At 53.9% G+C, this 16,949-nt stretch overlaps 2 protein-coding genes across 9 annotated transcripts in view; one reads left to right on the plus strand and one right to left on the minus strand.

The window, feature by feature from the left end:
* DMAP1 (DNA methyltransferase 1 associated protein 1) overlaps nucleotides 1-3,300 on the plus strand; it is a 43,342-nt gene extending 40,042 nt beyond the window's left edge. Inside the window, exon 11 of the mRNA XM_072127353.1 lies at nucleotides 2,943-3,300. Coding sequence (XP_071983454.1) covers nucleotides 2,943-3,002 — 60 coding nt within the window. The 3' untranslated portion in view covers nucleotides 3,003-3,300. The remainder of the gene's footprint in view (nucleotides 1-2,942) is intronic.
* Nucleotides 3,301-4,032: 732 nt separating this feature from the next.
* The window catches only part of ERI3 (ERI1 exoribonuclease family member 3), a 329,148-nt gene continuing 316,231 nt past the window's right edge, over nucleotides 4,033-16,949 (minus strand). For all 8 annotated transcript variants that reach the window (XM_072127565.1, XM_072127563.1, XM_072127564.1 and 5 more), the window contains one exon: nucleotides 4,033-5,094. In XM_072127565.1, coding sequence (XP_071983666.1) covers nucleotides 5,012-5,094 — 83 coding nt within the window. In that variant the 3' untranslated portion in view covers nucleotides 4,033-5,011. The remainder of the gene's footprint in view (nucleotides 5,095-16,949) is intronic.

Here is a 16,949-nt window from a genome sequence, read left to right on the forward strand (position 1 = left end):
TACATAGGGGGCAGCATTATAGTAGTTATATTCTTGTACATAGGGGGCAGCATTATAGTAGTTATATTCCTGTACATAGGGGGCAGCATTATAGTAGTTATATTCCTGTACATAGGGGGCAGTATTATAGTAGTTATATTCCTGTACATAGGGGGCAGTATTATAGTAGTTATATTCTTGTACATAGGGGGCAGTATTATAGTAGTTATATTCTTGTACATAGGGGGCAGTATTATAGTAGTTATATTCTTGTACATAGGGGGCAGCATTATAGTAGTTATATTCTTGTACATAGGGGGCAGCATTATAGTAGTTATATTCATGTACATAGGGGGCAGTATTATAGTAGTTATATTCTTGTACATAGGGGGGCAGTATTATAATAGTTATATTCTTGTACATAGGGGGGCAGTATTATAATAGTTATATTCTTGTACATAGGGGGGCAGTATTATAATAGTTATATTCTTGTACATAGGGGGCAGTATTATAGTAGTTATATTCATGTACATAGGGGGCAGTATTATAGTAGTTATATTCTTGTACATAGGGGGGCAGTATTATAATAGTTATATTCTTGTACATAGGGGGGCAGTATTATAATAGTTATATTCCTGTACATAGGGGGCAGTATTATAGTAGTTATATTCTTGTACATAGGGGGCAGTATTATAGTAGTTATATTCTTGTACATAGGGGGCAGTATTATAGTAGTTATATTCTTGTACATAGGGGCAGTATTATAGTAGTTATATTCTTGTACATAGGGGGCAGTATTATAGTAGTTATATTCCTGTACATAGGGGGCAGTATTATAGTAGTTATATTCCTGTACATAGGGGGCAGTATTATAGTAGTTATATTCCTGTACATAGGGGGCAGTATTATAGTAGTTATATTCTTGTACATAGGGGACAGTATTATAGTAGTTATATTCTTGTACATAGGGGGCAGTATTATAGTACTTATATTCCTGTACATAGGAGGCAGTATTATAGTAGTTATATTCTTGTACATAGGGGGCAGTATTATAGTAGTTATATTCCTGTACATAGGGGGCAGTATTATAGTAGTTATATTCCTGTACATAGGGGGCAGTATTATAGTAGTTATATTCCTGTACATAGGGGGCAGTATTATAGTAGTTATATTCCTGTACATAGGGGGCAGTATTATAGTAGTTATATTCTTGTACATAGGGGGCAGTATTATAGTAGTTATATTCCTGCATAGGGGGCAGTAGTATGATGCAGATCGGTCTCATCCTCGCATGCAGTTCTCTATTTGGGGGTCTTGTCTTTCTGCTGCAGAGGTCATGTGTTCCTGCGGGGGGCTGCACATTTATCACAGGTGCGAGGTCTTCATCCAGAATATTCATGTCTCACCTCCACCCTGTGCATGGGTCCTGGGGGTACAGTACAGGCCTCACCCCTATTGATGAGGGCAGAGGTTTACGCTGGAGAAGTTGCCCCCGGCCTGTAATGCGCGGCTCACATCGGGATCAATGGTTTTCCTGCAGCAGAACAGAATATATCTGCATAATACAGAAGAGACGCTATGAAATCCCGAGCTCAGCATCTCTGCCGTACGTCATACAGTTTTGGGGGGGATGTCACTTATCATACAGTTTTAGGGGTTATCACCTATCATCCTAGCTGTAGTCTTCTTTCTTGGTTAATACCATGAGATTTATAATTAAGTTAATTTACTAATTTACTACAAGGCAAATTCATTACCTAGCAGGGTCCCGCCCGCTGCACCCCCACCCAGCGCTGACCTTTACCGGCTGATTACACAGACCACACAATTACATTAGTCCAAGACAAAAGGTCAGACGCATCCACACTGCGACCGCCTCGGGGGGCCGTCACCACTACCCGCTGACGGGTCCTCATCATGTGCGGGAAGTGCCCTGACCAGGAAGCATTAAAGGGATCATCAGCCGTGCTGAATATGCACACAGGAAGCAGGACTGAGAGATGGATTTATATTCAAGGATTGTAGCTCTCCAGGTGCACTGGGAACAAGTCCTCACACTGCTGTGCTCTCTCCAGCCAGTATTGGGTGTTGCCCCTGCAGAGATGTGTCCTCACACTGCTGTGCTCTCTCCAGCCAGTATTGGGTGTTGCCCCTGCAGAGATGTGTCCTCACACTGCTGTGCTCTCTCCAGCCAGTATTGGGCATGGCCCCTGCGGAGATGTGTCCTCACACTGCTGTGCTCTCTCCAGCCAGTATTGGGTGTTGCCCCTGCAGAGATGTGTCCTCACACTGCTGTGCTCACTCCAGCCAGTATTGGGTGTTACCCCTGTAGAGATGTGTCCTGACACTGCTGTGCTCTCTCCAGCCAGTATTGGGTGTTGCCCCTGCAGAGATGTGTCCTCACACTGCTGTGCTCTCTCCAGCCAGTATTGGGTGTTACCCCTGCGGAGATGTGTCCTCACACTGCTGTGCTCTCTCCAGCCAGTATTGGGTGTTACCCCTGTAGAGATGTGTCCTGACACTGCTGTGTTCTCTCCAGCCAGTATTGGGTGTTGCCCCTGCAGAGATGTGTCCTCACACTGCTGTGCTCTCTCCAGCCAGTATTGGGCATGGCCCCTGCAGAGATGTGTCCTCACACTGCTGTGCTCTCTCCAGCCAGTATTGGGTGTTGTCCCTGTAGAGATGTGTCCTCACACTGCTGTGCTCTCTCCAGCCAGTATTGGGTGTTGCCCCTGCAGAGATGTGTCCTCACACTGCTGTGCTCTCTCCAGCCAGTATTGGGTGTTACCCCTGCGGAGATGTGTCCTCACACTGCTGTGCTACTTGTGCACTAAATTGACCTGTCCCATAATTCCTCTACTTAGTGAACCAGAAACCTTCTCCAGCTTTTACTTAGAGCAGAGGGGAGGGGCTGTAGAGCAGTTTTTTTTAGCTAAACGCTAACATTTTGTCTTTTCTTGCAGCGGAAGAGAAGAGAATCGGCCTCAAGTTCTTCATCTGTGAAGAAGATGAAGAAGCCGTGAGATTTCCGGCGAAGCACAAGCTCTTGGTCCGGCTTCAGTCATTGGACGCCGCTGCTGACTTTCTGCTCTTTTAATTTATGTAAATATTTTTTTATGTTGATGATTAGAGTTGAGGGCATTGAGACTGGACGGGTCCAGGGTGTTCAGCGCTCCCAGTGGTCGGGGTGTTCTGTCCGAATCTTCAGACAATTCATGACAATTGCATCTTATGTCTGGAAGGGGGCAGGACCCAGACAGGAAGTAATGTCAGCTGCCACTGATGCATCATGGGAGATGAAATAAAGTAAAAAAAAAAGTTGATATTTGTTGCTGCTTTTACTGGGTGTCCCTGGGCCAGCTAGCCGAGAGGAGGAGGAGAGAGAGAGGGAGCCGAGAGTAGGGAGAGGAGAGAGAGAGAGGGAGCCGAGAGTAGGGAGAGGAGAGAGAGAGAGGGAGCCGAGAGGAGGGAGAGGAGAGAGAAGGAGCCGAGTGGAAAAGGAGAGAGACGGGGGGCTGAGAGGAGGAGGAGAGAGAGACGGGGGGGGGGGGGGGGGGGCAGAGGAAGAGGAGGAGAGAGACGGGGGGCACCCGCCCTATGTTAAACCTGCACCGCAAAAAAGTTGGACCTGAGCGGGGAAGCAACACATTCATGATTTCTGGCGCATGATCTAAGTGAATCTCCGACTTCCTGTTCCCCAAGGTCTTTAAAGGTGCGGGCCCCTGTATAACACGAGGTCTCTGAGGTGTGGCCCCTGGACTCCTGTATAATCCAAGGTCTCTGAGGTGTGGCCCCTGTATATCACGGGGGTCTCCGAGGTGCCTCCCCTGTATTAAACGGGGTCTCTTGAGTTGTGCCCCCTGTATAACTGGGTCTCTGAGGTGTGGCCCCTGGACCTCTGTATAACACGGGGGCCACATTCTGGGATTCAGAGAACTGCTGCTAACCAATCACAGTTTCCTAAAGCTTTCTCAAAGATGACTTCTGATTGGCTGAGGGGGAGCAGGTGGGTGTGGCCTGAAGATGTGTCGCCATGAAAATGAGGAAACTACGGAACGCAAACCGCAAGAACGTTTATTATTCTGTTAATGAAGAGGAAACAGATCGAACGCAACAATATCGTTAGCAGCCATCTTGTTGTGTACCCGCCCCTTTAAGTAGTGACAGGATCCAGGCCCCTCCCCTTCTGGACCCCATATTGAGCCTGCAGGAGCGGAGCTGTCGTCAGCGCCTTAAGCTGCAGTCGAGAAGGGGGAGGGGCATCCTCCCAGCAGAGTTCTCCACATTTCTAATATCACCCGCAGCTTGCTGTCAGTGAATGGAGCGATGTGCAGCTCACACAGCTGAGGGTTTGTTACAAAGTGTCAGTGAACCATTTTCTGTGAGCTGAACACAGCAGCATGCTCCTGTACACTGATGCACTGTAACAAACCCTCAGCTGTGAGAGGCATCCGGCCAGAATCGATGTTACCATTCACTGACAGCAAGCAGAGGGGATGAGGAATGGAAGGCGGAGTCTATTAGGAATCTGTAGAACTTCACATAATGTAATTGTTACGCCTCATTAACATACGACTCCCTTAAAGGAGAAGGCGCCGTAATGAACACGTGGCCGCAGGCAGCGATCTAGAAGCTTCCGGGTGAAGTCTCCTCCTGCGGGGTAGAGAACGGCCTCTGCGGCTCCTCCTGTCAGCGCTGTGGGCGGAGCCTATAATCACATCCATGGCTCCACCTGTCGTCTCTTCCCTTCAGTGTAGAATCGCAGAGGATGATGGGGGTTGTTGTATGAGGAGGTGGCCCCAGACTCTCGGGAGAGGGGGATGACTTGGGGAAAGCAGATGGAGTGTGACGCATCCTCATGGTGGAGTCGTATGTACAGCGATGGCTCGATTCTCACATCGGAGGTCAGTCCGTTACAATGTGTCGTCCTCCACCCAATGTCCTGTATCTGGTCTGTCCACCCACGTGGACGCGGTAAGGAAAGAGCTACATGCAGCCTCTGCCCCCACCCCGCGGCCGCCTCCCCGCTACGTTAGATGCGCCTGGACGTCTGCTTGAAGATGAAGCCTCGATGAGCAAGAGTCTTCATGATGTTAGCAATGTTCCTGCAGTCGTCTGCGGAGACAAGAAGAAGAAACACTTTGTCAGATACATTGTAAAAACCTGCAGTTCTCTGCCTCTGGGAAAGCTGGGTGCCTCCCAGTATGGCCACTAGTAACAGCCTTTATATTCTTCTGCACACAGGGGACACATACAGTATTAGATTAGTCTGGTGACTGTGTGCTCCACGCAGGAGTGGTTAGTGGGCTCCGCCCTGTATTGGTGGGCTCCGCCCCTGCGGAACTCCAGACACATAAGTACACAGAAGCCCAAGAAAGAAATGAGGCTGCAGACATCATCATCGGAACATTGTCATAACCTAAAGAGCGTCTTATGCCAGGGCTTCACCTATACTGCTCTGTGTGACTGTCTCTCTCCTGTGTGTGACTGTCTCACCCCTCTGTACGACTGTCTCTTTCTTCTGTGTGCGAGCCGGTCTCTCTTCAGTGTGATGGTCTATTCTCTGTGTGCCTGTCTCTTTTCAGTGCGTGACTGTTTGTCTTCTCTGTGCGACTGCCTCTCTTCCATGTGTGTGACTGTCTCTCTCCAGTGTGAGGGTTACTCTCCTCTGTGCGACTGTCTCTCTGTGTCTGTCTCACTCCTCTGGGCGACTGTCTCTCTCTCTTCATTGTGACTGTCTCTCTCTTCTGTGTGTGTGCGCATGACTGTCTTTTCAGTGTGACTGTGTGTTTCTCTCCTGTGACTGTCTCTCTCCTTCCTGTGTGACTGTCTCCACTGCGCAGTTGTTGCCTCTTCTCCCCGTGTTGCCGGTCATCCGCTGCCAGCACAGAGGGGTTAACAAGGGGGGGCGGGGGGGTCTCGTCATATTTCATGCGGTGATTTCGGTAAATGTGTAATTTCTCCCTTGACGGCGCTCGGAGGGGTCGTCCATCCTTCTTGGCTGCGCGCTCCGCGCTGTCGGATTAGCGCCGCTCCCTGATGTCTCCATTTCATTACGCGGCGGCCATTCATCACGCTCTTACCGTGAGGTGACTTTGCCGCCTTGTATGTGGCGGGGGATGAGCGCGGGAAGGACGGAGGATCCCAGCCATGTGGAAATGATAGAGAAGCGGTGACATCCATCAGGAGCCGCGATAATGTGAGGTGAGGCCTGGGCCGGGGGGCGCGGGGGTCCCGCATAATCACAGGATAAAGGGGAGCGCGCTCCACATCATCACTCAGCCGCATCCACGCTAATTACCGCCATATCTCACTGTCTCTGAGGCCCAGCCGCCGTGTAATAACCCGGTGTACAGACAGGGGGCGCCGCCTATAATAACCCGGTGTACAGACAGGGGGCGCCGCCGTGTAATAACCCGGTGTACAGACAGGGGGCGCCGCCTATAATAACTTCGTGTACAGACAGGGGGCGCCGCTGTGTAATAACCTCGTGTACAGACAGGGGGCGCCGCCGTGTAATAACCTGGTGTACAGACAGGGGGCGCCGCCGTGTAATAACCTGGTGTACAGACAGGGGGCGCCGCCGTGTAATAACCTGGTGTACACACAGGGGGCGCCGCCGTGTAATAACCTGGTGTACACACAGGGGGCGCCGCCGTGTAATAACCTCGTATACAGACAGGGGGCGCCGCCGTGTAATAACCCGGTGTACAGACAGGGGGCGCCGCCGTGTAATAACCTGGTGTACAGACAGGAGGCGCCGCCGTGTAATAACCTGGTGTACAGACAGGAGGCGCCGCCGTGTAATAACCTGGTGTACACACAGGGGGCGCCGCCGTGTAATAACCTCGTATACAGACAGGGGGCGCCGCCGTGTAATAACCCGGTGTACAGACAGGGGGCGCCGCCGTGTAATAACCTGGTGTACAGACAGGAGGCGCCGCCGTGTAATAACCCGGTGTACAGACAGGGGGCGCCGCCGTGTAATAACCCGGTGTACACACAGGGGGCGCTGCAGTGTAATAACCCGGTGTACACACAGGGGGCACTGCAGTGTAATAACCTGGTGTACAGACAGGGGGCGCCGCCGTGTAATAACCTGGTGTACACACAGGGGGCGCTGCAGTGTAATAACCCGGTGTACACACAGGGGGCGCCGCCATGTAATAACCTCGTATACAGACACGTGTAATAATCCGGTGTACAGACAGGGGGCGCCGCCGTGTAATAACCTTGTGTACAGACAGGGGGTGCCATCGTGTAATAACCTCGTATACAGACAGGAGGTGCCGCCGTGTAATAACCCGGTGTACAGACAGGGGGCGCCGCCGTGTAATAACCTGGTGTACAGACAGGGGGCGCCGCCGTGTGACGTGTAATTACCTGGTGTACAGACAGGGGGCGCCGCCGTGTGACGTGTAATTACCTGGTGTACAGACAGGGGGCGCCGCCGTGTGACGTGTAATTACCTGGTGTACAGACAGGGGGCGCCGCCGTGTGATGTGTAATAACCTGGTGTACAGACAGGGGGCGCCGCTGTGTGATGTGTAATTACCTGGTGTACAGACAGGGGGCGCCGCCGTGTGATGTGTAATTACCTGGTGTACAGACAGGGGGCGCCGCCGTGTGATGTGTAATTACCTGGTGTACAGACAGGGGGCGCCGCCGTGTGATGTGTAATTACCTGGTGTACAGACAGGGGGCGCCGCCGTGTGACGTGTAATTACCTGGTGTACAGACAGGGGGCGCCGCCGTGTGACGTGTAATTACCTGGTGTACAGACAGGGGGCGCCGCCGTGTGACGTGTAATTACCTGGTGTACAGACAGGGGGCGCCGCTGTGTGATGTGTAATTACCTGGTGTACAGACAGGGGGCGCCGCCGTGTGATGTGTAATTACCTGGTGTACAGACAGGGGGCGCCGCCGTGTGATGTGTAATTACCTGGTGTACAGACAGGGGGCGCCGCCGTGTGACGTGTAATTACCTGGTGTACAGACAGGGGGCGCCGCCGTGTGACGTGTAATTACCTGGTGTACAGACAGGGGGCGCCGCCGTGTGACGTGTAATTACCTGGTGTACAGACAGGGGGCGCCGCTGTGTGATGTGTAATTACCTGGTGTACAGACAGGGGGCGCTGCCGTGTGACGTGTAATTACCTGGTGTACAGATAGGGGGCGCATTATGCAGTGGGATCGGTCATCGTGCAGCACCCTGTGAGCAGGTTAGGTGTCCTCTGGGTGCTGAGCTCGGTCACCCATCAGTCGCTGCCCTCAAAGATCTCTCCTCCTGGGAAGAGCAGGTAGGGGGTCCGGATGTGGAGTCCTGCAGGGGGCGCTGTGTGTGACAGGGAAGGGACTTCAATACTGTCATGAGGTCCAGAGACCACCCGAGGCTAGACCCGCTCTCAGTAGCCGGTGAGGCTCGCCCGGTGGGTGTCCACATCCGGATCACACCGCTGGGAGATGGTCCAGAACAGGAGGCGAGATTCTTCCGCCAGCTCTCGAGCCTCAGGAGCCTGGACAGGTACCGCCTGTATAAGGGCCTGAGGAGGAAACTCGAGCATCTCGTCTCGACTGGAGGTAGTCGTGAGGACATCTCCAGAGTGAAATCCTTGCTGGAGAGGTGTCAGTACGATAGACACGGGAAATACCGCTCGCCCGACCCTTACAGAAACTGCAAGATGTCAGTGAATGGTAAAGTTGTCACGGGACTGGTTGACAGTACGGGGTCCCTGAAAAGGTCCAGATCAGGGATCCTGGAGGTCGTCAGATCCTTCTACTCGCACCTCTTGGGCAGGAAGGATCTAGATCGGGATGTGATGCTCTTCTCCTCTGGTCATGTTACATGGTGGATGATTGGCTCGGTCCATATTTCCATCACCGGGAAGTAATTACAGGCAGTCCCCTACTTAAGAACACCCGACTTACAGACGACCCCTAGTTACAGACGGACCCCTCTGCCCCCTGTGCCCTCTGGTGAAGTCTCTGGATGTTACTATAGTCCCGGGCTGTAATGAAGCTTTATTGATAATCCTCGGTCCCATTACAGCAAAAAATTTTGAAATTTTAATTGTCACTGGGGCTACAATGATAAAACGTATAGTTTCAACTTACATACTAATTCAACTTAAGAACAAACCTATGGAACCTATCTTGTACGTAACCCGGGGACTGTCTGTATCCGTATATCAAAACTCGGAATAAAATAACAAAGGTGAAACATGCGGACAATGTGTAATTACTGCTCCGAACTGGTTTCTCCCTGTGACCGCTGACACAACAAGTGCCAGAGACACACGGGATTATCATGCAGGGACAGCAAATAAGGAAGGGGAGGGGCCTGAGGAAGGGTCAAAGGGGATCGGTAAAGGAGGATCTGAGGTGAAGCAGCCAAAGGTAAGTGGCCAAGAGGGAGGGACTAAAGAGAAGCGCCTTTAGGGGGAGTGGCCATGGGGAAGCAGTCGAGAGGGAGGTACTGATGGAAGAGATACGGGAGGAGCAGCCAATGAGGAGTCGCCCAGGATGGGAGCAGCCAAAGAGGGAGGGACTGAAGGGGACCGCAGGAGGCGGAGCAGCTGGGGGGAGGGACTGAAGGGGAGCGCAGGAGGGGGAGCAGCTGGGGGGAGGGACTGAAGGGGAGCGCAGGAGGGGGAGCAGCTGGGGGGAGGGACTGAAGGGGAGCGCAGGAGGGGGAGCAGCTGGGGGGAGAGACTGAAGGGGAGCGCAGGAGGGGGAGCAGCTGGGGGGAGGGACTGAAGGGGAGCGCAGGAGGGGGAGCAGCTGGGGGGAGGGACTGAAGGGGAGCGCAGGAGGGGGAGCAGCTGGGGGGAGGGACTGAAGGGGAGCGCAGGAGGGGGAGCAGCTGGGGGGAGGGACTGAAGGGGAGCGCAGGAGGGGGAGCAGCTGGGGGGAGGGACTGAAGGGGAGCGCAGGAGGGGGAGCAGCTGGGGGTTTCTGCAGGGGAATTGGCTGAGAGGGAGGGACAGAAGGGACTACGGGGAGGCGTGGCTGAGAAGAAGGGATATTTATATAATAAGTACTGATGGTAAGTTGCTGTTATGAAGCATCTCTGTTCTATTCATCTCTCTACAGGTTCTCTCTCTTGTGGGGGTCTCGCTCCTAGGTGGGTGGGGGGGGTCTCACCCTGCACTGACCCGCCTCCATCACATCAGTGGCTGTGGGATTATTACAATATCAATAGACAATATTCCTACAATAACCCCATTGATTTTCCAGGCCGTGTATGAGGCTGAGGATGCGCTGGATTGAATATAAAATACGTTTATGTAGGACACGAGATAATGAGATAAAGCATCCGCGCCACAAATCTACCGAGCGCCTCCGACACGGGAACAATAACATCAGCGCCTCCGACCGTCAGGTCCTGGGCACCACTTATACCACACAGAGCATCTGTTATAGGGGTCCGCACTGGGCTGCTGTTTTGTGGGGGTCCGCACTGGGCTGCTGTTTTGTGGGGGTCCGCACTGGGCTGCTGTTTTGTGGGGGTCCGCACTGGGCTGCTGTTTCCAGTACAGGAATGATGGGGCCGGGACGTTACCTGCAGAGTGTGAGCAGAGGTCACTGCGCTGCAGCCATCGGCTCGTATCATCAGAGCAGCGCTTGTAATGTTCTCAACTGATGGCAGCAGAAGACTGATCGCTGACGGCTCTGCCAGTGACCAGCTCCATATTTAAGCTGTCGCCATGTTTTATGGTCTGTACATGTGGCGAATCGCACGCCGGGACCAGTCATCCGTCAATGTTAAGGCGGCAGATTCCGAGTAATGAAATACAGCGGCTGCGTCCTGACATCACACAGGTCACCGGCGCAGCCTGCATGTGACAGGTCTACAAGGAGGAACAAAGAGGAACCAGATCACTACTAGACGTATAATATACTGCAAACCGGGGGGTGGTGTCATGTATGTACACAGTGACTGCACCAGCAGCAGAATAGTGAGTGCAGCTCTGGAGTATAATACAGGATGTAACTCAGGATCAGTACAGGATAAGTAATGTCATGTATGTACACAGTGACTGCACCAGCAGCAGAATAGTGAGTGCAGCTCTGGAGTATAATACAGGATGTAACTCAGGATCAGTACAGGATAAGTAATGTCATGTATGTACACAGTGACTGCACCAGCAGCAGAATAGTGAGTGCAGCTCTGGAGTATAATACAGGATGTAACTCAGGATCAGTACAGGATAAGTAATGTCATGTATGTACACAGTGACTGCACCAGCAGCAGAATAGTGAGTGCAGCTCTGGGGTATAATACAGGATGTAACTTTGACTTCTTTACACACTTTTGGTTCAGTCCTTCATCAGTTTGTCAATGAACATAATTATTGTCATCAGATACAAATAAATTAAACTTGGTTCACCTGTGGACACTTCTCTGTCCATACACCATGCTCCTCAGTAAAGGTGAGTGTATTCTTTTGATTCTTTCTGTTGATGAGAGGTTTTGAGTCGGCTTTCAGTCCAAATGTTCTTACATGTTGAGACACTGTATGTGGAGACAGATCCTTTCCCTGTTCAGTGCTGAACTGGCGGCCATTCCAGTTGCAGTGATGAAACAATTCCCCATGGAGATTCTCCGCATTATCCTGTCCTCTCTTTCAGGGGTGACCGGCCTATTTGGGGCACTTGAATGAGTTTTTGATGTTGTAAAGATACAAAATCCTACAAATCACAGACTTAGAACAACTTCTCTTGCTATGGCTGATAGGGTCACTCCTTTCATCTGGACAACCTGCGTCCACAGGGTTCACTCACTTCGGGACGGAAGAACATTTATACTAAGTTGCTGCCAATAACCTGCGGGGATCCTGATCAGTGTCTTTTATAATTATCTCATTTACATTTTTATTCTGAGCTTTAGAATATTCACAGTTTATGGAATAAGATAAAATCCTCATGTCAGGACATAGGACACACAATGACCGCGAGTGACACTCAGGAGACTGTGTGCTCTCTAGTGATGCTCCCGGGGGTCGGTGTAATGGGGGGCACTACGTACGTATTGATGTAGACTCCGGCCGCACAATTTCTCTCCCGCTTCTGATGACAGCAGTGGACGAGTATTAAGAAAAACTCTGCTCATTATCGCCAATTACGGCTGCGCCTCGCACCTCATTTCTCTATGTTGGAAGGAAAATTAGTTTTCTATTGACACAGTCACCTGGTGCAGAAGGGAGACAGAAGGAGGCGCTCACTCACAAGTGGGCAATTAATACTAATTCTCCCAATTTGTTCCTTGTCATTAGCCGTCCATCCCATTACCCCCCCGACCTGCCTCCGGCCAGCGATGGACATCACCTTCATTGTTCTGTCTCCTGCTGAGTGACACCTGATAATGGGCACCATGACCGTCCAGCGCGGTGGTTCTTCTCTCCTTCACAAGTTCTGCTGCAGATCTGCTGCGGTGCTCGGATATCAGGGTACATGCAGCAGTTTGGGCTGTTGGGTAGTCGCCCCTATAAAGCCTTGATCCTCCCTCCCACCATGTTCAGTATAGATGGAAGAAACTTGTTCCGTGTCTTCTAATTGTCCCTTCAGGTTAATCCGGGAGACAATGGCTTCTCCAAGATCCCTGCTGATGTCACTGCTGGCATTGTGGTCACACATCTGATTCTCCAGACCATCAACTGCCAGAACTTCTGCTGTTATACAGGTGGTCACACTGGCTGAGGATAAACTAAGTGTCTAGAGTGTCCTAGAGTTATTAGCTCCTTGTGGCCCACTGAATTGACATTGCCACATTTTAACCCTTTGATAGTCACCAGCTCTTGGTTATATGACATCAGACCATGTGAGACACCACAATCTTCATTACCTGGAAAGGTCTGTTACTGGCGTCTGATAGCGGCTATAACTCGTCCTGCAGTCACTGCGGTCAGCCCGCGCCGCGGACCTCCAGCCTATGATAAGTGCGTGTGTTTCAGTCTAGGTCGTGGCCTTGTGCTGGTGGCGTTAGACATTGTATATGGCGGTGACCTCCCTGTCACAGTACAAGCCACCGCCGCAATCTCCCAACCACAAATCACACGATAAGTCACCGGGATAAGGCATTTACAGAAAACCACCATTGAATCCATCTGCTGGGCATAACCCCGCCAGATACGGGAGGAATACATCATGGGGATATCCTCATGGCCTGGAGCCGCCGCCGTATACAAAGTGTAACACCGAGGAACAGTCACTTCTTCACACCATCGACAACAAGTAACAGGTCGTCTAATGAACAAAGTATCGACCGCGCTTAGATCTGGGCAGATTGCTCGCAACAAGAGGGGCAGATGCATTACGAGAAACTATTAACCCCCTGACCCCTCAGTGACGGTACAATACCAATGTTACAAGACACAAGACTCATTCATCTTGTCCTGGAGGAGGCAGCAGAAACCTGAACCTCCATCAATACAGCTCCGAGGAGATGTTTACAAAGCTAAATCCTCCTCCTGTCATCTGTAGTAACCCAGGACCCCTGTACCTGCCCTGCTCCCCCAGTCATCTGTAGTTACCCATGTCCCCGGGACCCCTGTACCTGCCCCGCACTGCTCCCCCAGTCATCTGTAGTACCCCATGTCCCCAGGACCCCTGTACCTGCCCCGCACTGCTCCCCTGTCATCTATAGTACCCCATGTCCCCAGGACACCTGTACCTGCCCCGCACTGCTCCCCTGTCATCTATAGTACCCCATGTCCCCAGGACCCCTGTACCTGCCCCGCACTGCTCCCCTGTCATCTGTAGTAACCCAGGACCCCTGTACCTGCCCTGCTCCCCCAGTCATCTGTAGTTACCCATGTCCCCGGGACCCCTGTACCTGCCCCGCACTGCTCCCCCAGTCATCTGTAGTACCCCATGTCCCCAGGACCCCTGTACCTGCCCCGCACTGCTCCCCTGTCATCTATAGTACCCCATGTCCCCAGGACACCTGTACCTGCCCCGCACTGCTCCCCTGTCATCTATAGTACCCCATGTCCCCAGGACACCTGTACCTGCCCCGCACTGCTCCCCTGTCATCTATAGTACCCCATGTCCCCAGGACCCCTGTACCTGCCCCGCACTGCTCCCCCTCCTCCAGTCATCTGTAGCACCCCATGTCCCCAGGACCCCTGTACCTGCCCCGCACTGCTCCCCTGTCATCTATAGTACCCCATGTCCCCAGGACCCCTGTACCTGCCCCGCACTGCTCCCCCAGTCATCTGTAGTACCCCATGTCCCCAGGACCCCTGTACCTGCCCCGCACTGCTCCCCCAGTCATCTGTAGTACCCCATGTCCCCAGGACCCCTGTACCTGCCCCGCACTGCTCCCCTGTCATCTGTAGCACCCCATGTCCCCAGGACCCCTGTACCTGCCCCGCACTGCTCCCCTGTCATCTGTAGCACCCCATGTCCCCAGTACCCCTGTACCTGCCCCGCACTGCTCCCCTGTCATCTGTAGTACCCCATGTCCCCAGGACACCTGTACCTGCCCCGCACTGCTCCCCCAGTCATCTGTAGTACCCCATGTCCCCAGGACCCCTGTACCTGCCCCACACTGCTCCCCCAGTCATCTGTAGTACCCCATGTCCCCAGGACCCCTGTACCTGCCCCGCACTGCTCCCCCTGTCATCTGCAGCACCCCATGTCCCCAGGACACCTGTACCTGCCCCGCACTGCTCCCCTGTCATCTGTAGCACCCCATGTCTCCAGGACCCCTGTACCTGCCCCGCACTGCTCCCCTGTCATCTGTAGTACCCCATGTCCCCAGGACCCCTGTACCTGCCTCACACTGCTCCCCCTCCTCCAGTCATCTGTAGTACCCCATGTCCCCAGGACACCTGTACCTGCCCCGCACTGCTCCCCCAGTCATCTGTAGTACCCCATGTCCCCAGGACCCCTGTACCTGCCCCACACTGCTCCCCCAGTCATCTGTAGTACCCCATGTCCCCAGGACCCCTGTACCTGCCCCGCACTGCTCCCCCTGTCATCTGCAGCACCCCATGTCCCCAGGACACCTGTACCTGCCCCGCACTGCTCCCCTGTCATCTGTAGCACCCCATGTCCCCAGGACCCCTGTACCTGCCCCGCACTGCTCCCCTGTCATCTGTAGTACCCCATGTCCCCAGGACCCCTGTACCTGCCCCGCACTGCTCCCCTGTCATCTATAGTACCCCATGTCCCCAGGACACCTGTACCTGCCCCGCACTGCTCCCCTGTCATCTATAGTACCCCATGTCCCCAGGACCCCTGTACCTGCCCCACACTGCTCCCCCAGTCATCTGTAGTACCCCATGTCCCCAGGACACCTGTACCTGCCCCACACTGCTCCTCCTGTCATCTGTAGTACCCCATGTCCCCAGGACCCCTGTACCTGCCCCACACTGCTCCCCCAGTCATCTGTAGTACCCCATGTCCCCCGGACCCCTGTACCTGCCCCGCACTGCTCCCCTGTCATCTATAGTACCCCATGTCCCCAGGACACCTGTACCTGCCCCGCACTGCTCCCCTGTCATCTATAGTACCCCATGTCCCCAGGACCCCTGTACCTGCCCCGCACTGCTCCCCCAGTCATCTGTAGTACCCCATGTCCCCAGGACACCTGTACCTGCCCCGCACTGCTCCCCCAGTCATCTGTAGTACCCCATGTCCCCAGGACCCCTGTACCTGCCCCGCACTGCTCCCCCAGTCATCTGTAGTACCCCATGTCCCCAGGACACCTGTACCTGCCCCGCACTGCTCCCCTGTCATCTGTAGCACCCCATGTCCCCAGGACCCCTGTACCTGCCCCGCACTGCTCCCCTGTCATCTGTAGCACCCCATGTCCCCAGGACACCTGTACCTGCCCCGCACTGCTCCCCTGTCATCTGTAGTACCCCATGTCCCCAGGACACCTGTACCTGCCCCGCACTGCTCCCCCAGTCATCTGTAGTACCCCATGTCCCCAGGACCCCTGTACCTGCCCCACACTGCTCCCCCAGTCATCTGTAGTACCCCATGTCCCCAGGACCCCTGTACCTGCCCCACACTGCTCCTCCTGTCATCTGTAGTACCCCATGTCCCCAGGACACCTGTACCTGCCCCACACTGCTCCCCCAGTCATCTGTAGTACCCCATGTCCCCAGGACACCTGTACCTGCCCCACACTGCTCCCCAGTCATCTGTAGTACCCCATGTCCCCAGGACCCCTGTACCTGCCCCGCACTGCTCCTCCTGTCATCTGAAGTACCCCATGTCCCCAGGACCCCTGTACCTGCCCCACACTGCTCCCCCAGTCATCTGTAGTACCCCATGTCCCCAGGACACCTGTACCTGCCCCGCACTGCTCCCCTGTCATCTGCAGCACCCCATGTCCCCAGGACCCCTGTACCTGCCCCACACTGCTCCTCCTGTCATCTGTAGTACCCCATGTCCCCAGGACCCCTGTACCTGCCCCGCATTGCTCCCCTGTCATCTGTAGTACCCCATGTCCCCAGGACACCTGTACCTGCCCCGCACTGCTCCCCTGTCATCTGTAGTACCCCATGTCCCCAGGACACCTGTACCTGCCCCGCACTGCTCCCCTGTCATCTATAGTACCCCATGTCCCCAGGACACCTGTACCTGCCCCGCACTGCTCCCCTGTCATCTATAGTACCCCATGTCCCCAGGACCCCTGTACCTGCCCCGCACTGCTCCCCTGTCATCTATAGTACCCCATGTCCCCAGGACCCCTGTACCTGCCCCGCACTGCACCTCCTCCTGTCATCTGTAGTACCCCATGTCCCCAGGACCCCTGTACCTGCCCCGCACTGCTCCCCCAGTCATCTGTAGTACCCCATGTCCCCAGGACACCTGTACCTGCCCCGCACTGCTCCCCTGTCATCTGTAGTACCCCATGTCCCCAGGACACCTGTACCTGCCCCACACTGCTCCTCCTGTCATCTGTAGTACCCCATGTCCCCAGGACCCCTGTACCTGCCCCACACTGCTCCCCC

Source organism: Engystomops pustulosus, chromosome 10, assembly GCF_040894005.1.
Source record: "Engystomops pustulosus chromosome 10, aEngPut4.maternal, whole genome shotgun sequence".
Classification (NCBI taxonomy): domain Eukaryota; kingdom Metazoa; phylum Chordata; class Amphibia; order Anura; family Leptodactylidae; genus Engystomops; species Engystomops pustulosus.